We start from the raw sequence: 24,608 nt of genomic DNA, 5'->3' as shown, positions 1-24,608 counted from the left end.
CTTATCTATTTTTGAAACCCTTATTTGTATATGACTGTGAACGTATCATGCATATTATCAGGGATGGTGAACTCAAAATTACTAGAGGGCTAATTTTTAGAAAATTAAAATCTAGCTGGGGCCAGAACATTGAAAACAAAAGAAAAGGGTAATTCAAAATATGCATTTTAACTAGCATTTTTTTTTTTGTCTATGATGTGAATTTTGTAACTTTTTGTTGTTGTATGATGTTATTTGAAAATGTAGCACGGGCCAAGTAAAAAAAGGTTAGCGAGCAGCCCACTTCTGATATATTATATAATATACGTAATAATGATAATATCTAAAGTAAATTTTATTATCATGCAATTATTATAATACTTACCTGTTTAAAATTGAAATTTTGATCCGTAAAATAAAGATTATATTATAATTATTATAAATCCAATACCTATAAATTATTATTTTTTAAATTATAATACACCCGGAGTGCGCAGTTTAGTGTCGTTTACGTATTATTATTGTTGCCTATCACAAATTCACAACCTCACCGCCGGACTATGGACCATTCAAGGATTAATCATTTCCTGGCTCCTTGATGTAATCAATACGCATGGTGCATACATCGTGTGTTTATGTTTTAAAGCTCATTATTTTATAGAATTACGCATAAATTGAGTACTTATATTTTTTTTTAAATAATTGTTAAAATGTAACACGTATTCATTATTTTAAATTAGTTTCATTTTTCTAAAGTTCTATGTGTTGCGATTCTGCGATTCTGCGATTGGAGACGGGATATCAGTTATAGATGAGTTAAGTATACACTATACGATCATGATGGGTTTATAAATAGTATTGTTTGGGCTAACGGCAGGACGAGTTGCATGGTCCCGGTCGGTTTCCTACAACTTGTATGCGCAAATTATAAAGACAAAAGAGTTTATTAGTGCGACGTGTACTAGCTATTAGAGGGGTGACTTAACAATTTTATAATATGTATAAATCAACGGCTGACGTACAACTTACTAATTATAACTTCCGTAAGAGCAACGTTGATATCATTATTACTCACTAATCTACACTATAGTAATAGATACAATTACTAACTCCGATCGTTGTTTTTCGAGGGTTCATATGCACTATTTCCATGATATACATTCATGACGTATAAATTAATACAAAAACAGTATAATAATATAATTTTTTATAATTAATAATATTATATAATATATAAATACAATACATGATTTATTACGAAGATCTGAGATATTTAAATGTAATTTCAATGCATAAACACTGTAAATTATACTTTTGTTCAAGTTTCATAGTAATATAAAATATTTATATTTTATATTGGTACAGATTACAAAGCTATATAAAGTTTTATAAAAATTTTATTTTAGATTCTGAGTCAAGTGATAAATGTATTGATTTTACAATAATGTGTTTTTTCTGTCTGCCTGTTATTATCTATTGACTCAGTAAAAATGCTCCGGGGCTTAATTTTGGGGTGGTTTCTAGTAACAACTTAGATCTAATTAATATTTTGAGGAAGTCAAAAGTAAACAGTCTCCAGTACTTTCCTTAATAATGATGATAAACAGATGTTTACAAAATGTTCAAATTATTATTTTCTATACATGGTTTAATTTAAAAAATACTTTAACCCTTTTTTAGTTATTTATAGACATTTAAAATTTTCATTTTTTTAAATTTATTTTTCAATACATGCAGATAAAAAAGTTTATCGCTGGATAAAAATGCTTAAAAATGTAGTGCAACATTTTCTAAAAAGTTGCTCAATTTAACAATTAAAAAAATATTGAAGCTATTAATCTTTGATATTTTTTTTTATAAGTAATTAAAGTTAGAAAAAAAATGTAGGGACATTTTTATGTAAATACTAGTTTTTGACCAAATCGGTTTTGTTTTTTTAATGTTATTCAAAAACCAATAGCTGAAAATAGACTTATGTCAGTTCACATGATTCATAATTATTAGTTGTTCTTTTTTTTTGTGACTGTGCTTACATTAATATGTATTGACAATATTACATTACATAAGCGTACAAGTGTTGTATTGCATTGTCTTCATTAAGAATATTTTTTGTATTTTTACTACCTCTTTTGTATTTTTGATCTATGTTAAGTATATCGAGTTTGCAAATTTACGTTTAGAATCTTTTGTGTGTAGTTAACTTCGATATTAAAAGGAATTGACCTATTAAAAAACTTATACATATTTATATAATATGAGTATGTTCATACATTGGCTTTTTTACGATGTTTAAAATGTAATGTTAATTATTAAATTTTAATACTCTACATAGGTATATTCATTACATATAATTTGATAATTTCAATAGTAGATCAATTCATTTTAATATTAAAGTAAGCAACACATGATTGATTTTGTTAAATGAAAATTTACCGAGTTATGATTACCTAAAGAAGATAGAAGAAATAAACAGTGCAACAACCCTGCTCTTAATAATAAAACGTTTTAAAAAAATTGATGGTTTTATAAAAACGTACCAACGGTCATAGGTGACAAGTGACAGGAAAGATTCAACACGGGATTAGTAATCCTTAGTGTGGTCTGTGACAGCCGTAGGTATTATTTATTTACATGTCAGACCGTAGACATTAAAAAAAAAAAATCAACAATTTTTAAAATAGTATGCACGTACATTTCAGATTTCTTACAATTCGCAGTGTAAACAAATCCCGAAATGTGTGTAAATAAAAGGATTAGAACATTTTGACGATGATGGATGAATTACAGTTAATTCTCATCTAGTAATTTTCGACAGAGTAAATTAAGTAGTTTAAAATTTTTATTTTTATTTAGTTGAAGACGTCGCATCGAGCTACAGCACCAAAACTAGCTGTTCAGCGCTACTCTATGTATCATATTATATTAACTCCGTATAGATATACGTTTTTACGTTTACCGTACCTACTAAAAATTTTTGTAAAAATAGATCCGTTAAAACTAATGTCGTCTAGGCGGAGAGATCGTGCGACCATATATATTTATGTATTCTATAACTATATATGTATACGCGACTACATGTCTGGATATTTTTGTGAATGAAGCGGACCATTTGTGCCGGTGTCACTTTTTAAAAATCTTACAATAATGAATTACGCGTGTTGCATTTGAAAAACAGAATCCCAAGCGGGCGGCTTTCTCAGCGCACAAAGTTAATTTATTTATATACTCACATATTGTGATTTATAATTTGACATTCCAAATGGGAAGAATTGTAGTCGTTGATGAATGCTTCTGCAGCTGTTACTGACGAGTCTATCATAGTAACATATGTACAAAAGAACCTCCATTTTACCTACCCGACTATAATGTAAGGTTAGATGTATTCATGTAATAATTATTTAAATAGATATTTTTTTTTTATGGTTTTCATCGTCGATAACCGACAAGTGCTCGATTAACGTATTAGGAAAACATGAGATTTTTGATGTTTAACTTTAGTAATTTCATTTGTTTTTGTTTTTTGAAGTGGTGTCAATGGACTCCTTCTTGCACGATATTCATGCGTTGTATTATATTGTCTAAATAGTTTACTTATTGTATGAAGTTTAAAGATTATAATATTTTCTTGATAAAAAAAACAACTACTATTATTAAGTAACATATTTTTATATTTTTATCTATTACAAATTTTAAATATTTATTCACAATAGTAGGCCAAATCTAATATCTATATTATTATATTTTTTATATAGTGATTAGTGTTTATTTTCAACAACTAGGTATTTTATTAATCATTTACGTTATTCAAATAATAGAAAATAAAATTAAAGTAGAGAAACCTTTGAATTTAAAAACCATTGCACAGTTTCACATAAACGAAAAAGCACTATAATAGCCCTTAATAGAAAATGAAGTTTTTATGTCTTATATAAGTTATTATAAGACGTTTCTTTTTTAAACGCAACGATTTTATATGTTTTGAATGATTTGACTACAAGGTACACTTAGATTTGTTAATTAATGTAATATTGTGCGCGATTCGGTCTTTATATGATCCTTTCCGATTCGTAAGTATTGATTATTATACATTACAGATTTTTATAATAGCATAATATTTTTTTTTTATGCTTGACTGTGGTGGCATCATGCAGGGCCGATAGAATGTACACGATTGTGCACTTTTTACTATTATCACCTAAGAAAAAAGTAATACGTTAAAAGTAAAATCATGTTGCACTGATTTAAAAAGTAGCTTTGACATTAAAATAGGGGTGATGTTGCTCGATATATCAATATCAATGATTATGATGCTTCAGAGTAAAATTAATAATAATTATAGAATCAATTATGAGTAATTTGTCTAAAGAACGCGTAAATGATCATATATATTTTGACTGGGTTTTTATTATTAAAACAAGTTTGAAAAATAAAAATAATCAGTTTTGAAAGCGTATATTTGTATTTCTAATTAAACTATAGGCATACAGAAGCAATAAGAGATTTGACTACCAGTTAATTTTTAGTAACGTTACGGAGGTTTTGGTTACGTAGATAAATGTGTCGTAATATTATAAATATGTACCTATATTAGATAATGCAATAAAATTAATGAAATAACTGTCAATTTTTTTTTTTTATAATATAATCTACAATCTGGTACTAACTGAACATTAAGTAAAAGTAATAAACGAGGTATAGCTTGAACGATGAATATAAGAAGCCTATCAATGAAGCAACTATGTTAGTTATTTATATAGATTTATAATATTACAAAACAATACAACTTGGACATCATTAACTATGTTAAAATATCCTAACACCACTACCTTTTTAATCTTTTTCTGGGATTGTCTGATATATTTAGTGACAAAAGATCTTTGGTTAAAGGATTTTTATGGTTTTGAACATTTAAGTAAATCGTCTGTAAAAAGTTATAGCTACATCATGGACGGGCGAGATGGTAAGATCATTATGCGAGAAATGGTTGGAAACGTAAAAGAATACTTAAGTTATAGTTCGGAGAGTTTTGGATAGGAAGCTTATAAATTTAAAGTTATTGGAAAACTTTCATAATCATATCTTTGTATTTAGCCTGCATTTTTAAGAAGATAAGCTAATTTTTTATTTGTTTAAGAGACGTAAGATGAGTATATATAAAGAACCATTAAAATTACAGTATGTACGTTTAATAATAAGAAAAAAAAAACACGAAGACTTTTCCTATATACATATTTTATTTATATGTGCACTTAATAATAAATCAGCTAACGGATAACACCTAGATTAACACTTGATTAACATATTCAAAGGAGACATCATTTATGAAATAATGATAATTAATTTAGGATTAAGTTTATTGAAATGTGAATATAGATGTATTAAAGGTATTCAAAGACAGATTATTTAATGAGCTTCTTACTGAAAATTAGTTTGATTTTGAAATGAAGGACTTAATAGGTGGTTATCATCTCAAGTGCTAATTTTTCTTTATTTAAATTTTAAATTTAACTCACCTATTACAATACTATTGGCTCAATTAAAAAATCCTCTTCACTCAAATATTTTCTTAAATTCATTACGATTTTTGTACGGGCTACCGATAATTCTGAAGGGTCCGATGAATATGAAGGATCTATGTCGGCACAGTGAGATGTTCCTAATAAAACAAAAATTTTGCCATATTATGTATTAGGTACTTAATAAAAATAAAAAGATTACCTTCAATAAAAACTGTAGATGAATTTATTGGGAAAAATGACAGACCTAATGGATTCCATGGATCGATAGACCCTCTTACAAAAACAATTCTACTAACTCTTGGTTTGGAACCACCGTACATGATATTTGTTTTATTTACTGCCTTACGTAATGTATTCAAATTGAATCTAAAAAATACAATGTCAAGTATAAAATATTTTTGATGTGATGATTAAATTATCTAATTGTACATTTTTTTTAACTTTGAATTAAAACTACTAAAAAACTGGAAGTCCTTATTTGAAATTTGAGGGTATTAAGAATCCTTAAATACCAACAATCATCTGCATATGTGCACATTTAGGTATGGGCGCTGTAATTTTTAACTGAAGATGCCCAAATAAATTTTTTTTTTTAAAACTTTAAAAATTTGAATCAAATCAAAATGAATTAACTAATTTAAGTTAATCTAATAGAGATTTTCAATATTCGAATAAAATTAGTATTAATTTAAATGTGAAAAATTACTATCGACGACCAATATTTTATTCTTTCTTAATTATCTAACAATTTTATTATTTAGTCTATGATAATATTTGGCACTCTATAAATTTAATTTTGAATAATAAACATCACGGTTTCTAATCCGAGCGCTCTTATACACCGTGTAATATTACGTTTTGTAAATACATTTATAATGCCTTAAATGAAACTAATGAAAGTAATTTCAATAGATTTTTCCAAGATATTTGATTGTGAATTATGAAATTCTTGTACCTATTTGTTAAATATACTCATAAGTGGGTCAAGCACTTCAAGACTTATATTTTTACAACTGAATTTGGTGTCGCACGAGGATGATATTTATTGTCAACCTTATTCGTGCTATGCATACGAGTACACAGTGTCTCAAGTGTTCTTTGGTACTGAAAGTATTTATGTTTTATTAATAATAATAAAATTTTTCTCAAAATTGTTACCTATTATGATTGAGTACATTTACTGGAGAACTTTGACAGGTTATTAAGTGGGGTCAAAATATCGCATTATTTCTTAATGTAAATCTATGTTCTTTACTTGTTCTCTTTGTAAATCTCTATAGTTAATATTTAGCATAATCCTCAATTATATTGATGATGATAATTGTAATCTTAACTTTATTGTTGTGTCTTCATTATGATCTAAAGTTAATGTTGATCATATTATTTGAGATACTATTAAGATATTAGGCTTTATAAAGATAATTAATGATGAGTTTAAGTTTTTTAAATCTTTGAAGGTGCAATACCGTACAAATTAATCAAGTCCATCATTAAGTACGGTTCTGTTGTATTAAATCCTCACTCAATGACGTTTCTCCAGAAAATGGAACGCATTCAACATAAATAACGAAGTTTTCTAGGGACAAAATAAATATTTTTTACCCTCTTTATGATCATATAACCTAGTTTTTTATGACTTAATCTCGAATTTTTTGACTGATCGTCATCTTGCTTATGAGTTATGACATAATCTTTTAACTTCTAACATAATTTTATTAGTGATGTTACTTGATTGTTTCTCTCTTTTTCAAAATGTTAACTTCAGAGTTTCCGAGTGCCTTACTTTGCCCCTTTCACTATTCCTCCATATTATACAATTATCTAAATAATGAATCGCTAACTCGCTGCATAAGGCTGGCCAACGTAGACACTTTTCTTCTTCTATTTAATTCAAGATGTATATATTAATTATTAAGTTTATTAAATGTATGTTTAGATTTTGAATATATTAATATATATATATTTATGCAATAATGTAAATACTAAAACATATTATATTATTATTGGGATATATACCTAAACTAATAAAATAAATAAATACTATTTTGTTGATTTAATAATTTTTTTTCTGATATGATATATTTTTTATGTAAATAATAATCAGATAATTCTATATAAGTATTGTAAGAAAAAAAAATTATCAACTGTTTAGAAAACTGAAAGAGATTGAGTTTTTATAATTCTTTCCGAGTTCCCACTCAAGTTTAACCCCCTTTCCACCATAAATGTCAAAAAAATAAGAGACTGTTCTTATTGCTTTATCGGGTCATATATTTATGTTGCAGTATACGCACTAAGTATTTGTTATTTTCTATTTTACTTATTAAGGACTTCATTCTAAAAATACTTATTTAATACGCCATATTGATAAAAAAAATATGTTTTTTTAAAACACTTTTTTTTTAACTTACGATTTTCCAAAAACATCAACGCAAAAATCAGTAAAGAATTCCAATGATATACTATTACCAAACAAATGATGATCCTGATTTGATGTCTGAAAAAATCCAAACTTTGTACATGTTTGGTATAACCATTGACGATCTGAAATATGATAAAACAGTTTTCTTATTTATTATTATAGCATACTGGCAGATGAAATAGGTACTTATATTATTTTAATAAAAATAGATACGTATTAATATATTTTATTGTATTTTATTTTAATTTTTAAATTGCCATATTATCCATATTATCTCCTTTGAAAATAATATTTGAATAATAAAAAAATGATAAAACTGTATAATATGTACAATATAAGGACGCCAATAGTTGAATTTTGAAGAGATAAATATCTCTTCTTTAAAAAAAATATTAATACCCCTGTTAGTTACATTTTAATCAATAAGAAATTAAAATATTCAGGTACCCACAGTTTTTTTTTTTATATTTTTGTGACTTCTTTGTAATTTTTTTCCCAATTTAATCACAGGTTTCCAACCATCCTACATTGGTAAAAACACTGGATAGTCTTACATTTGTTTAATTTATCTGATGTCCACAATTATATTTTAATTTTTATATAGGATGATTCTACATTTTAATACATATTATGTATAGACATATAGATCTTCATTATTTCTTTTTTAGTTTGAAGTATATAAATAGGTAGGTACCTATATATATTTTAATTTTATTAAGTTATATTGTATCACTTTTATATACTAGTTATGTACGATGTACGTACAGTACAATTATTGAATCATGGCTTATGTACATTTAGTTATGGTTATGTAAATAATATGTGAAAAACTAATTTTTCATTATGTTTAATTTTCTAAGTATAGATATTTTATTAACTTGTAAATTTATTTGTGTGAATTTTTGTAACTTAATTCATTGAATTTATTTAAATAGTATAACTCTCCAAGTCATTTTAAGTTTTAATAAAGATAGTAAAAAAAAAATTGTGTGTAATATATTATAATACTATTAGTTCTTATTATTTTTCATTTTATAATTTTATTGTTGTTTATACATATTTTAGTTATTAATGGAATTAAATTTATCTCAGAGACTATATAAGTTTATTTTTTAAACCAAAAATTCAAAAGTTCGAATTTAACTAAATTAATTCACAAATACATTTTAAACGGTTATTTATTAAAAGACAAACATAATTATATTATTAGTAAGTTAATTATTTTATCTTATCTGTGGTATAGTTGGACATGAAATTTATAGTTCTAAATTATGCAATATGAAAAGTAGATAACTCATAGACCTAACTTGGTCTATGAGCTAGGTCATACCTAACTTATAAGTAATAGATAATTGTATTAGTTTTTAAAATCATCGACATTTTTAATAATTGATTAAAAAATATATTTGATTACAAAAATCTAATACTAACTCCCATTTTTTACTGCTGAGTTATTCCAAGATGTCTCTGAAAAATACCTAATTCGCCAATTATATGTATTTGATAAACAATGCTGTGTACCAAAAACTAATAATATTTTTTTGATTGCAACTGCGTATCTATCAATCTAGAAAATGTACACAATATTATATAATATTATTATTTTACTGTCAATCATAACGATTTATGTGCTTAAATGTACATTTTTAGAATCTAATTTTCAAACCTAAGGATTATAATGACCACTTTGTGCATAGTATATAGCTGGTACAGGAATTATATGCATTGATAGTTCAAGTACCAGTTGGTTCACAGTTGATTTTTGTTTTAGATTTTAAACGGAATGATAATGTATCTATTGGTTTTCGAATGAAGTTAATTTTTAATGGCTAAAGTTAGGTGGTTTTTGTAACAAATTGTATTTTTTTTGTATTTTAGTGAGCGAAAAGCTGTAGATATATTAAATATATTGTCTCTTTTTGAACTATTTATAGACATAATACATTTTTGTCTTTAGAGTTATTTTCAATAAAATGAATTTTCTATGTCTAAAAGCTTGAAAATGTATTACAAAGTTCTTTATAAGTTATTATTAAAAAAGATAGAAAATATCAAAAATAAATATTTATAATTTGTTTCTATAATAGCGTTTGAATTTTAAATTTTTACGAAATTAAAAATAACTAGAAAAATAAATTAAATATTAATAAATTCATTTTTAGATAACAATAAAATGTATACATACCTACATGGATATTAGTTATATTTACCTGTTTAATACTAGCTGTTCATAATTATAAATATATCTACTTTATACATCACTGGAATAATATTTAGGAATTATTTTCACTTAGGCTAATAATTTACTACCAACTAAAATTTTTTTAGGGGCTGGGTGGCTTAATTATGACATAAATAATACAGATAGAAACATTTCAATTAATAAATACTTACATATTTATTATTAAATTATAAAATAAATTAAAATTTTTCAATACTGGGTAGATTTAAAATATTTTTGAAGAATCCATATGGAAACATTTAAATATTATGTAAAATTAATTTTTCTATTTTTTTTTTTTTTTAGTCAAAATGTTAACAATTTTTTCGCATGTAGTGTAGTTATGTTACGATGAATCATCATCAACGCAAGTCTTAATAACCTAACGTTTCTTTTTAGATTCCTTAAAAATGTTTTAAGTCGATCTAGTATTAAAAAATAGATGTAGTACCTAATAACAGGTATGGTACAAAATATTTTTAACAGAGCATAATATATTGTTGAAAATTCATCTTTGTTGCATTTTGTTTCATCAATTATATTATCTGTATTACAAATCTGACCAACACAGACCTTTCCACTTAATCATCTACATCTGCCTGTTTACTTTCAGAAAAAATGGTTTAGTTAGGTCTCAAAAAATAAGCTCATAATTAGGTAAATTAAATAAAAATAATAATACTCCTATTAAAAATAAATGCCTTTTATATTTTATAAAATAAATGTTTTACTACACATTTATTTGTATACATATAAAATAGTTTAGTACTTAGTAGGTTTTAACTCAAAATCTCCATAAGTATTAAAAATAACTAATAACTCTAACACTAAGTTTAAATTAATTTAATAATTTAAAATGTAAATACATATTATATTCGACTTTGCGTGATAAGTAAACGTAGTGTTTTAGTTTACACAAAAATAGAAGCCGATATTCTCAAAAATCCTTCGTGTGTGTCTATTTAAAACTTGAGCATCTTCTATGTATATGAACTTGTTTTCTAGGATGTATTATTTAACGTTAAAATTAATAAAAACGATATTTATAAACTATAAAATACATTATTGTTGTAAACCTATGTAGATACTTATTTTAAATTTAAAAATAAGAATATAGGTACTTACTAAGTAATAAATAACACTCTTGTTTACACTAACTTGCAATAAATAGGTAGCTAATCATTATAATATAATAATGTAATAGCCAAAAAGTAATTAATAGGTACTTAATTCATTTGATTGAGTTGATTGACAAAGAATGAATAAAAATATTTTAAGTTTTTCTTTGAAATTCATCTTGAAGTAATTTGAGTAATTAATTTAATGTGCTAATATAGTTAATGTAAAACAAATAAACGAGGTACAATGGTACAACGACTATACAACGATGAACATATTGTATAATGTACTCAATTTGCAAGTTTTTTTAAGGCAAAAATGTTTAAGTGGGCTGATCATGTAGGGCGTGCAGAGGTTGGATTAATTATAGACAGGTACTTACTAATAAGCCCAGTAAAACAATATCTGTGAGAAGGCCACGTTGACGTTGAATAAACTGAGTAAAAGAAGACTTAACAAGAGAAACAAAAAATTGTTTTTTCAATCTAATGTAAAAACTACTGTAACCTCACTATATAAGGGACCTAGATAATGTTGCTTTTAACGAATGACTTAAAATTTTTAAATATTATACTACAATTTTAAATAAGATTTTATGAAAAAAATTTTAGTTGTAAATTAAATATCTATTTTATTAAGCCATATTATGTGAGTTTTGATAAATGAATAAGTGTAATTAGTTATAAATGTACTTACATACGATATACCGTAAAATAATATAAATTAAAAATAAAATTGCTAAATTTAATTATTATTTTATCTCTCATTATTGCACTTACTCAGTAGGGTGGCTTATTCCATAATACCGATGTTCCAAATAAAAACATGCTGCATTAAAAATTTGAGCGTATTCAATCCATGCTCTTGAGACCATCCAATTTTGTGAAATTTCTTCTCTCCCTCCTACCATTAAAAACACTGGGCCATCCATTTTATAATATTTAAGATTTATGAAATACCTCTAAAAAATTAGATTTTATTATTAATAATCGACTTACTAAATAATTAACACTTAATAATATATTATTCATCATAATAAACAATTAATCAACCTATAATACAAAAAATACCTGTTTCCATGTCCTAGTATCAGTAACGTTAAAATGATCTAGTTCCTGTTGAATCCATTTATTTTTGATGATGTTATGCTGAATTTTATGTGATAATAATGTTACATTTTTTATTTCTTTGTCTACAAGTTTGATGATACTGTTATTATATGCTGATGTACTCAAACAAAAGTAACACCAAAATATGCAAAATATTAAGTACATTTTCAAATTAAAATTGCTTATCTGAAAAAATTAAATTCTAATTAGTATTAAAGTTATACTACTCAAAAAATATAATATATCAAGGTTTTTATGTAAATGTAAAATAGTTAATATTTAAAAATAGCAAAGGCTGTTGGATAAAAATTAACAATAATAAAAGATTTAATGATATATATATATATATATTCCTATAATTTTTAGGTACCTATATAATTTTTATACAATTCAATATAATACATTTATTAGGTATCTATACAATAAATATTTCATTTCATTTTCATTTATTTGAGAGCGAAGCGATTAGTTTTTTTTTCATGTGGGGGCCTTCTTAAAATTCCCCGGTAAGACAAAAATGACCTATCTACTTATGCGCATTAGTCACACTTCCAAATTATGTATGTAAAATAAAAATAATGCAATTAAAACAAAATATACTCACTATTTATAATGATAAATATGCGAGATTATGTATTGATTTGCAAACTGTTGTCACAGTTTACAGAAATAACTTTAAATTAAAATCCAACTACTTAACTATTAATATTAAGTTTCTGTACCTGTGTTTTAAAGCATTTCATCAAGGTTAAAGAGGTACTTAAAACTCTCATAATTATTATAACTAATAAAATATTTATTAATTTTGTGAAAATAAGTTGAAAAGTATAATTTTATTGTACCTATGACCAATGAATTATGTTACATTTTTTGTTATCGTTATGGAATTTTGACGGTTTCATTAGAAATCATAAAGTTCATAAACTACATACTTAATATTTCAATGAATAAAGTGAAAAATGTATAGGATTAAGTTTTTAAATATAAGTGTACTTTTATGAAAAATGTTATTAATTGTTATCAACCGATAACTGCGATAAGTAAATAATAATTTTTTTAACTGATATGTATATAGTATATACCATAAGTTTTAATGTTTAATTTTTTCTAATTTCTTCTAAAAAAAGTACTTCAGACCCGGCGTGTAAGTAGGTAGAGGAATATTTTTGCATGGTGGGGGAGGGTTAAGGTAGTACATTTTCATATTTATGTAACAAAAAGTTCATTTACAAAAATCACTTTTAATCTATAATAACATACATAATAATTTTTCTGATTTTTTTTTTTTTTTTTTGGGAGGGGAGTTAAATCTATAAAATCTCCCTTGTGCATATGTTGAGTTCAGTACTAAAATTTATGAGATAAGGGCTTCGCTTTTTTTATTTAAATAAAAATAATCATACTTATTTGTTTAAAATTATTGGATAACACGATCTTAACCATACGTTCATAACCACCGTGTTAACTATTTTTCATTATATCACGTTTGCTTATTGTACACATTATGTTACAAATTGTAAATTATAAAGATGGTAATAGTAATGTTCTGGTTTTTTTTAAGCCTTAATATTATTCATAAATTATTGTTTACATTCGTCGAAAAACTTCAAGTATTATTTATGTTTTGGTTTAGAAAAAAACACATAAATTATAATTAATTATTAAGTATTATTATTTAAAAACCATCATAAGTTAATCGTTAATCTTACTTTATATAGTTTTGTTTCATCAATAAGCTCTAACTAAATTAATATTATGTGACATATATTAGAGACAGTGGCTCCTAGCTATCCTTCCTAGAGACGCCTATAACTGTACAGTGTATACCGCATTAGTATATTATACTTAAGCTATGTAATATACTGCAGAGAAACTATGCAATATAAATGTTATAAAATAATAATGATGTGTAATATTGTATTTATAATTGTTAGTCATGTTCGTTATTCCATGATAACCAAATTATAATATTAAATTAATTTATAAAATCAATAAAATACTCCCTGGACGTTTCCATGGGGGGGGGGGGGGGGGAGACGGGCACTTTCATCTCTAGAATTTTAAATTTGTTACCTAATAATTGTAATAATTTAATATAATATTGACGAAAAACAATAATGTTTTAGAAATAAAATGTATAAAAAATTTTTTTTTTTTTAAATTAATATTGCTCTCCCCCTAGAAAAATTTCTGGGGACGCTCATGATAAAATGTATTATTTTTTGTGCGTAAACCTACAAAAATTAAAATATTTCATGTATACTTATTTATTTATACATCTTATTGCTGTGGAATTGACAGTGGTACTGTGTACACCACACTACAATACTACATGCTGTATATATAATATTGTTTGTATCTGTACTGACGGACGATGTCTACTTCTTCTTTTAATGTTATTCAGTTATTGTCATCGAACGGAAGAATATATCATGTCCTTTAATAATCGTATATATTATTGATTTTATGTGAATACGTGATTCATTCATGTTTAAAGTTACCTACAAATTACAATAGAATGTACCTACATTGTGTTAAAAACTAACGGTCAGGTACACATAAATTCATGGGTATTTTTATTTTATTCGACGAATGATCTACCACATGAAACGTCTCAAATCTCTGTATCCCAAGTATTTCTGTATAATGTCCGACACAATTTTTATTGGACACATACTAGTTAGGGACAAATTATTCAAGTCAATATTATAACATAACAATTGCGGACACGAGTTTCGTCGTCATAATACTAAATGCGTACAGAATTTTTGTTAGTAAAAATCACGTGAGTTGCTCTTCACCATTTTTTTCAAGACTCAGGCAAAATTTTTTTTGAAACAACTTGTATAAATGATACTTTATTGATTTAACCACTTGAATATTGCAACATTTGTTTGCTGATAAATGCCTCCTTTTTGACAATTATTTTGTTCGTTTTGAATTTCGTACAGCAGTAGGTGCAATATATTTTTGTATAGCTAACAATCTGTACTTCATTTAAGGCGTCGATCAATTGGTATATAATAGGGTAACTCCGATAAAACATTCCATTAAGATTAGCACGAACACTTTCATAAGCATTTGTGGTTCGTGAAATAGAAGAAAATTAAGTTTTTCACTATACATTTTTATTTAGTAAATAGACGATTAGAAAGACGACAAATATTAAGCAAGCATGAGTAAGGTTGTGGTTTAAACTGATCAAACATATTTTTTGACAGCTGTCTCAATATGGTCAATATCAAACAGTGTCCACGATCGTTATATCAAAAATAATGATTGGAAATTTATCCGCAATTAGTATCTTATATTTGTGTCTGCAATTCGTAAGTTACCTTTTTAGATTTCATCCGCATTTCACGTGGTTTTTGTCTTTTTGTCCGCAATTCGGAACTCCGTTTTCATAAAAGTTAATACCTATGGAAATGCGGTAATCGATAACTGTTTAAAACCATGATGGACGATGTTTTATATACTTTTTGCCGTTTATAAACAAAAACACCACGTTTTATAACCAATAGGTATATCACAGTGAGTTAAGTTAATTACAACACGGACAATGCGATAGAAATAATAATAGTTGGAGGTAAAGTAATACTACGGTGTAGTTGTTTGCGCTCTGCAACAAAAATATCGGTGTCTAAAATAATCTTTGCAATAACATTGTCACTTAAAAGTTTATTAAATTACTACTTGAAAGATACCTGTGTTTAGAATACTTAATAGTTAATAGTTAATACATAATCTATTTAATATATGATATAACATGCTTTAACTCACTGATTCATCATCACCTAGCCACAACTGTCGAAGATTTGAGTATGAAACTATGAAACTTGGTTAATAGTTTCGTTGTATGATGTACAGACCCTCTGAAAAAGGATTTTTCAAAATTCAATTCCTAAGGGGGTAAAAGAGGTAAAAGAGGTAGAAATGTAAAACGTTATTTGTTGGTCATGACATTTATATGTTTTTGACATTTAGTATATTATAAACTGTGTGAAGTCTATGTATAATAAAATATCTTTTACTTTAAAAATATTTGCAGCTTTCATTTAATGAAGTTTAAGAAGAGGTAAATTCATAGGCATTTAATTTGTCATGGTCAATGCCATGCAAGATCAGCTAATAATATTATATATTAAGTAGGTATATTATGTTGTATTTTGAATTTTTAATATTGTATAATATCTTTGATTTCCGTTTAATTCATTTCACCTTACTGTTTAAGGACTTTTTACAAACTTTTTTAAATACTATAAACTTAATATGTATGTATACCTTCTATAAATCTACAATACCTTAAATATAGTTTAGAACTCCCATAGACCTTTTTTTCTATGTCTATAATATTAGAAAATTTATATGACATTTGTCATTTTAAAACTATATGTTCAGCTTCCCTTAATGTAATCTTCTATAAGTATCAAAGAACACATACTTGTGGTATCTATATTCTATATATATATACACGTATTATACATTACTTATTTATTTAGGGAAATTTGCACATTTGTTTTGGATTATCACAAAAATAGCAGAGTAAGAAGCAAATATGTTTTATGCTTATATAAATCTAGTTTAGTAATTTTATTTTACTTAATGTTATTGTATACTTTGAGTGTTTTTTGTTTTTAGGGCATACTTTTTTTATTTTATACTTTTTGATACATACATATTTGAATTAACTAAAAATTGTATTAATATTTTTTCCATTAGCATTTTTATGTAATTTAAAATATAAATAAAATTGTTGGTAACTGATAAATTTAATCCTATAACGTGGTTATTATCTGTTCATGGACACATGTGTTTCCTAGGAATTAGAATCTTCGATTAGATTAATTTTTTTTTACATAAAGATGCTCATATCTGTGGTACAAAATATTATCGATAGTGTCGATATGATGGGTATTTCGATATAATATTCACATTTCATATTCAGTGTTCGCGTGTAAGTGTGTTTTTAAACAATCCACTATATAATAAGCGTTCTGTTTGCAATTTATTTTATTTAATTATTCAATTTTAGATACAAAATGACTTTGATTAAAGTACCTTAAAGATACTATTTTTAAATTTGTAGTTAACAAAATTAAAACAAATTTTGTTTTTAATTGTATATTTAAAATAAATATTTTGTGACTTTTTAGAGCTACAAGTCCTATGCTTTAATGCTATTATCATAGATTTGTAATCTATGGAATTCGTTTTAAATTATTATTTACATTATTTGAGCGAATGTAAGTTCTTACACAATACCTAGAAGTTAAGAAATACCTGTTAGTTCTTATACATATTGAATTATTCATTTATTTATTTATATTTATAACTGTTAAATTATTGAATAATTGTAAAAAAAAAAATAAATAAATATTTTCATTTATTAAAATTTTGTTAAACTAATACAAATGATTTAAAAACAATCTTATAAGTTATAAAATTTTATATTCTTAATAATGAACATTGTTGTTTATTATGAATTTACATGTATTATTTATTTCCGCTACGTAGGAACTAATATACGTAACTTTTTTACTGAGTATAAATTACACATCTCATTTATAGGCATTAACTTAGGTAATTTTTTATGTGTATAGACTTACAATTCTCCTATTATTTACCTGAATATAATTATGTGCTGATGAAATATAATAATTTAATGTATGCGTAGGTAAATTTAATGTACTGGCAATCGTTTTATTTGTGTGCCAACATTTAAGAGGTACGTGTACATTTTATTGACTTTTAACCTGTTATATAGGTAGTAAAAATCATTTTATGATTTTTAAACGCAATGATTTAAAAGCGAAGGCGTGCACACCCCATTGATACCATTTTGTTTTTTCAAATAATCATATTGCAATAAGTTAATTATTATTCATAAGTTTATGAATAATATAATTAATATTTTTAACAAAATAAAACTTGAGGATTAGGATCTCATTAGTATTTAGTAGTAGTATTTTAAAGCTTAAATAGCTACACATCTAAAAATTAATATATTTAATAGTTTATTAAGATCGGTCATTACTCATTGGCGTACTGCCATTGCACTATTGCAGGCACAAATGTGTTTAAAAAATAATATTGCAGGACATATATTATTGTGTATCTGTGTATCTATACAAACATTATAAAATTGTAATTTATTATTACTAAAATTATGTACAAACTACAATAAAGGAAAATCCACGATAAATCGAAAAGCTATGCAGTAGCACAATAAATGTCGGAAAAAATTTATCGTTCCCGTATTTCATTTAACAATTTAATGCGGTCACCGCTAGCATTACTTATTTACCTTTAAAGCTATATGTTGTGTATTCTGATAGAACACGATGCCAATAATCTCATGGCGCAGGTCTCCACGTGTATTTTATTTTGTCGTATCGTACGTGGCACACTTCTGTTTTGTGCTCAAGACACTCACTTTTTCACTTTCAATACTCGTACCTTTTTGGGTGTTATATATTTGTTTATTTAATAAATATCTATTATTATCATTTTTATTAGTATTTGGGATTGTTTTATTATTTTTTAGTACATATTATTAATCATTATTTATAAGAATATAATACCTATAAATGAAAAATATCTATCCGATCATTTCGAACATATGACTTATGAACGTATAGTTTTCGGATGATCTTCGGATAGTTGAACCACACTATATGGTGTATACTTAATATAATAATACTAGTTAAAACATGTATCTATCATTATTATTGTGATCGCCGACTGGTAATAAAATTGAATAGTATGTTTATATCGTTGTAAATCAATCTAATATTGCTTGTATTAGAGTTTAAAATCTGATTAGGACGCTTACATGGTACATAATATTATAGTTTACAGCCCTTGGCTAATTTGGGGAGTAAAGTGTTCTACGTGGATTTTTTACCTAGATTTTATTATTTTATGCTTTATTTCATGATTTAGTTATGTTTTTATCTCTTATCCTATCTCAAATTATACAATATTAATTGTTTTGCAGTTCATCACAGTTGAATCGGCACATACAATATAAAAAAACTCCAATTTTCATCACTGTAACACGAACATTACATAATAATAAACTATCCATGGATTTATATAAAATACACTGCACAAACATACCGCACAAAGTATAAAGGTACAAATTACATCAAATCATTTTAAGTTTCGATTACTTTGTGCACATGTCGTTGCTCGCACTATAGAAATGGGAATTAAAAGGTCGTTTTCCCTCCGTCTAGTCCGTCCACGCACAACAAAAAATAATATCAACAATCAAATGCGGGTATTAAGTAGATATGTGTACCTATATGCGTATAACTATAGCTGTATAGGCTTCTTATTTACTTCAATATGTTGATGTCTGTAGAAAGACATTATTTTGTTATACATAATATGCGTGGTTACTGCTTAGGTACCTCATACCTACATGGCTACACACCATCTGTCGAATAGTGTTATAAACTGGGTAATTGTCCAAAACGTCCTCGGAGATACATGTAAAATACACCGTTTTCACAATGTCCTATGCTCCTATACTATTACTGATATTATGACGGGGGATTTCCAAACTACAATTATTGGTTTTAAAAGTAAATTTTTTAACAATAAACACTACTATCTCAAAAATTATTGACGTTTTTGAAAATACTTTTTGTTTTACACAATTTGAAATCATTATGTAACGACATTTTTAAAAATAATACATACTTTTGTTATTTGTATTATTATTGTTAATTTTTTTAGTGACAGTCAGCATATACATTTTTCATTTAGTTTTCCAAAGCATAATATATTATTGAAAATTTTGATTAATTTAAGCATTATAATAGTACACCAAAATTTGTGTGGTTTTTTTATGCTATACCACTCGACTTATATAAGTTTTAAACAGGTACACAGTATAATAAAATTTAAATTGTTAGAAAAATATTTTGCCTCAGGATATGCAATTAAAAATGTATGTTGTTACTCAAAAAGTAAAAACTTGAAAATAATTCTTATAAAAATAGTAAATTATAACTTTTTTAAAAATGTTCTTCAGTGAATAAAAGTTATATAAATACAAATATTTCCTAAACGTTAATACACTTTAAGGTAACAATAATTGTTTTCGTTACAAGAATTACTCTATATATATATATTATTAATTAATGACATGTCGTTATCTAAAAAAAAAAATTGGTTAAAATTGTAACATTATAATTTTCAATAATTTGTGTACATCTATATGTTACGCATATGTTTAAAGTATTTTTTTGCTAATAAATACGATAGTAATACAATTTTCTATTGTCAGTATTCTAGGTAAATAAATTATCGCGTGTTTCAATTAAATCATAATATTAAATATGCACTGCAATATTATTATGTTTACGGTCATGTTGTTATTATTATTATAATACTGTTATGCCACACCCGTTTTACCCAACTGTTGTAGCCTGTAATATACTAATATGTATACATCGCATTGTATATCATATGAGCGCCAAAAAGGTATTAAAAAAAAAAAAAAAACTAACAGGCTTTTATGACGGATACTGTAGTTGTAAGTTGTGTCCTCGATTAAAATTTACGTCGCCATCCCGCGTTTTAACAAACTTCTGAAGTCTGTCCCGTATTTCATAATTTTTATTAATTTAATTAGTAATATTATTTTGGCTATTTAGAAAGAACACATTTAAATAGTTAAGCAAAATTATGAAATGTAAAATAAGTTTTTTTATAAATAGGTATGAGGTCTCTATGCGTGTTAAATAATGCTCTTTTATCCTTAAATAATATTAATTATCACGGAGTGAAGTAGCCAATTTACCAATAAGGTTTCAAGTTTTAGTTTTGTAAAATTAGAGTATACATCAATTATTTACTAGTCCACTATTTAAATATACATATTACATACGCATACTACTTATAAATGTAAATTTATCAACTTTGAAGGTTAACGTTAATATTATAATACTATATAATAATAAACAACCCACAATAGCTGCAGGTTTCTAAATTTAAATATTTGAAGAGTTTGTGAATTCTGTTAATACATTTTATACTTATGCAGAATCATAATTCATATGCTGAAACTTATACAAACATATGGTTTATCTATGTAATCATCTTAAATTTATATTTATTTTTATAAGTCAAAATAATTCATACTCCAGCTATATAATATTGTGTACAAAATATAATTTGTAATCTGTAGTGTATATAATATAACTACCATAATATAAGTGAAGCCTGAAATTAAGATATATATTTTTTTATGTTATAAAATATGATATATTAAGTGTGTCTTTAATATTAATAAATAATGCTCAAAATACGTACCTATAGTCTTATAATATCTACTACAAATACGAATATTTTAACGGTTAAAATAATTATTATTACTTGGGTTCACTGAGATACCTTAATATTCTTAGGAAAGGAAAGGTCATGTTTTATAACATACGATCTTAACAATGGTACATATCTTTTGACATTTTTGATCGGATTTTATGCATTTATAACTGTTGTTTACAGATGAAAAAAGAAAGTATAAAAATAAATAGTGTTGGCTAGCATTTTTAGAGGTATTCTTCATGAATTTGCCAACCAAATACTAATCACACAAATCTTTTCGTTACGGTTTTTGGTGAAATTGAGGCAAAGTAAACATGTACAGACGGCTGTACATTTTGTAGAATAATGTACAAGTACAATGCCTTTAAGAATAATTGTATAAACTCTGTAGTACTTTTAATGGAAAAAAAATTAAATTAAGGTGTTCAGTTAATGATTTAAAAACTACGTTTGAAGTATAAATGATATGATGTTATTTAACACAGATTCACGAGGGACTTTGCTCAACTCTATTGTCACAATTATCAATCTTCAAACATAATGGTAAGCGGATGTTTTGCCTGCAACAAAAAATTGAGTTTATGGACATTTCATTCCTAGTATAATATATTAAAACAGGACATTTGGTTCTCTGAAGTTCTTAGGCATAGGAATTTTTGATTATATCTGGTTTTTTTAGGTTTTCTGGTTAAATCATTTAATAATTTTATGTTCATTCAAGTTCATTAATAATTAATGTATTTATTTTTAACAAATAATTTAATGTTTAAATAATAATCACTTTTTATGATGTTCAGTGTCCACCAATATTTTCGCCACACATGTGTAGTGTGTATACTGTATTATTTGTTATAAAAGAAAGTTATGACTAGACTAACAATAAGAGGCTTAAGAATAAATTAAAAATATCGTAATTCTTAGACATCCTAACATATTTATATTAATTGAATTTTAACAGATGTGCAATGCGTCTGTAAAGACTGTATTGTTATATATATATATATATATATTTAAATAAAATAAAATAATAATTGTGTTAAAAACAATTAGTTCTAAGGAAAATAAAATAATTTTGTATAGGATTATATAAGATAACGACGTAGACATTTTATACCGTGTAGAAAATATAACTTAGTTAACCTAAAAATTAATTTATAATATTTTTATTGAATTGGAATTTCAAAATTCAATATTGTTATTTTTAAGAAATGAATAATAAGATAATACATTTTTACAATATTTAAGTTTTAACAATTATGTACTCTCCTACTTAATGATGGTGCAGCTTACTTTTATTGCTATATAGTAGAGCGGTAACCTATTTCCCCTTATTTTTTGGCGTTTAAAAAAAAATTAAAATAACCAATCTGTATATTTGATTTATTTAAAGAAAATTAAAAGCTTATAAGTTATTTTCATATTAATAGACTTCTTAATGTTTTCATATTTCAAACAAAATTTATAGTAATGAAAATACACGATTTTACAAAATTATATCGAGTGGTAATAAATTTAACATTAAAAGAAAGACCTTTACATTTTCCGGTTGTACTTATAAATAATTTTTTAACGATTTATCATGTATTTTTTAAATATAATTTTAAATTATTTTTTTTCGAATTTTTATCTATAATAGGTTTAAATACTTGGCAAGTATTATATTTTCAATTCGCATTTATTATATATTAGAATAATTTGAACTAAATGTTAAATACATTTGCACAGTTTATACATCATAATATAGTATATTATCTTTATCATTAATTAATAAATTTTATAGTCATATTTCGTACTTGAATTGAGAAGTTGAGTTATTGAAATAAATGATAACAAATGTATTAGATCATGGTTAAATAGTATAGGAAAATATTACGAAATGATTTAATTTAAAATTTCAAACCAAAACTGATTTATTCATTTTTGTATTCAAATATATTTTTCAGAAGTTTTTAAAGTATTATATACAATATAGTATATTCATAAAAGATTTTTTTATAAATTTTCGTCGAATGAAACTGTTTGCTTGGTCAGAGATATTATTATTATTATTATTATGTGACATCGTTGTCGTTATGTTATAATATTATTATGTCCGTTGACAATAAATAATGGTTTTTAGTCACACTATGTGGTGGCGCGTCCGTCACGGCCACCGCTCCGTTGACAAAAATACGCGCGACGAGAAAAAAAAAAATTGCGACGAGTAAAACACGGTTCGTTATATATTTAAATAAATACGTAGTGACGAAATGGAATGTTTTAAAAAAATCATATATATAATAGATACATTATATTTTAACCGATATAAGTTTGATGCCTACATATACCTTATATCTACCAACGTACATATATATATATATATATATATATTTGCTAGTCTTTTTTCGTCATGTGTTTCTAGAGTTTTTTTTAAGTATTTCCCCACCTCACACAATGTGAAACAATAGTAACGTTGTTATGTATGTATCAGTGCGTGTGTTTGTCGAATCATATGATGTAATATGGATGTTATTAGTGCATAACACAATGACAATATTGTAGTAGGTGTAAATATTATACGGTGTAATAATTTGGTGTAAAATTCATATGATGATTTCTCGTAAAATGATGATTTACGATTTTGATGTGCCAAGTACAAAAATAATCATCTAAAACTTATTTCCCGTTGTCAATTATCGTAGTTCAATGTTCACCTATCTATACCATATTACAATAAATATTATGTATTTACTATTTATGTATGATTATCGATTACGTTGTGTTACAGGTAATTTTTTATTTATTTATTTATTTATTTATTTATTAAATGTAATTTAAATAAAATTAACTAATCACCATGACCCTAAAAACATTTTGTCGAATAAAAATTTTATTCTTAATATTATAATAGATCTGTTTAT

At 25.2% G+C, this 24,608-nt stretch overlaps 2 protein-coding genes across 2 annotated transcripts; both read right to left on the bottom strand.

The window, feature by feature from the left end:
- Positions 1-5,495: 5,495 nt before the first annotated feature.
- Positions 5,496-5,818, bottom strand: LOC112603800 (putative serine protease F56F10.1). Its single transcript, XM_025352548.1, has 2 exons — positions 5,698-5,818; positions 5,496-5,635 (listed from the first exon to the last, which is right to left on the bottom strand). Exons 1-2 carry the CDS (start codon positions 5,816-5,818, stop codon positions 5,496-5,498), a joined length of 261 nt encoding a protein of 86 aa, XP_025208333.1.
- A 6,217-nt stretch (positions 5,819-12,035) lies between these two features.
- LOC112603808 (putative serine protease K12H4.7) lies at positions 12,036-12,534 on the bottom strand. Its single transcript, XM_025352565.1, has 2 exons — positions 12,331-12,534; positions 12,036-12,221 (listed from the first exon to the last, which is right to left on the bottom strand). The coding sequence occupies exons 1-2, from the start codon at positions 12,532-12,534 to the stop codon at positions 12,036-12,038; spliced, it is 390 nt and encodes a 129-aa protein (XP_025208350.1).
- Between the last annotated feature and the right edge of the window lie 12,074 nt (positions 12,535-24,608).

This window comes from Melanaphis sacchari, unplaced genomic scaffold, assembly GCF_002803265.2.
Source record: "Melanaphis sacchari strain LSU unplaced genomic scaffold, SCAv2.0 Contig111_pilon_pilon, whole genome shotgun sequence".
NCBI classification, from domain to species: Eukaryota; Metazoa; Arthropoda; class Insecta; order Hemiptera; family Aphididae; genus Melanaphis; species Melanaphis sacchari.
This window is presented reverse-complemented; position numbering and strand designations above follow the sequence as displayed.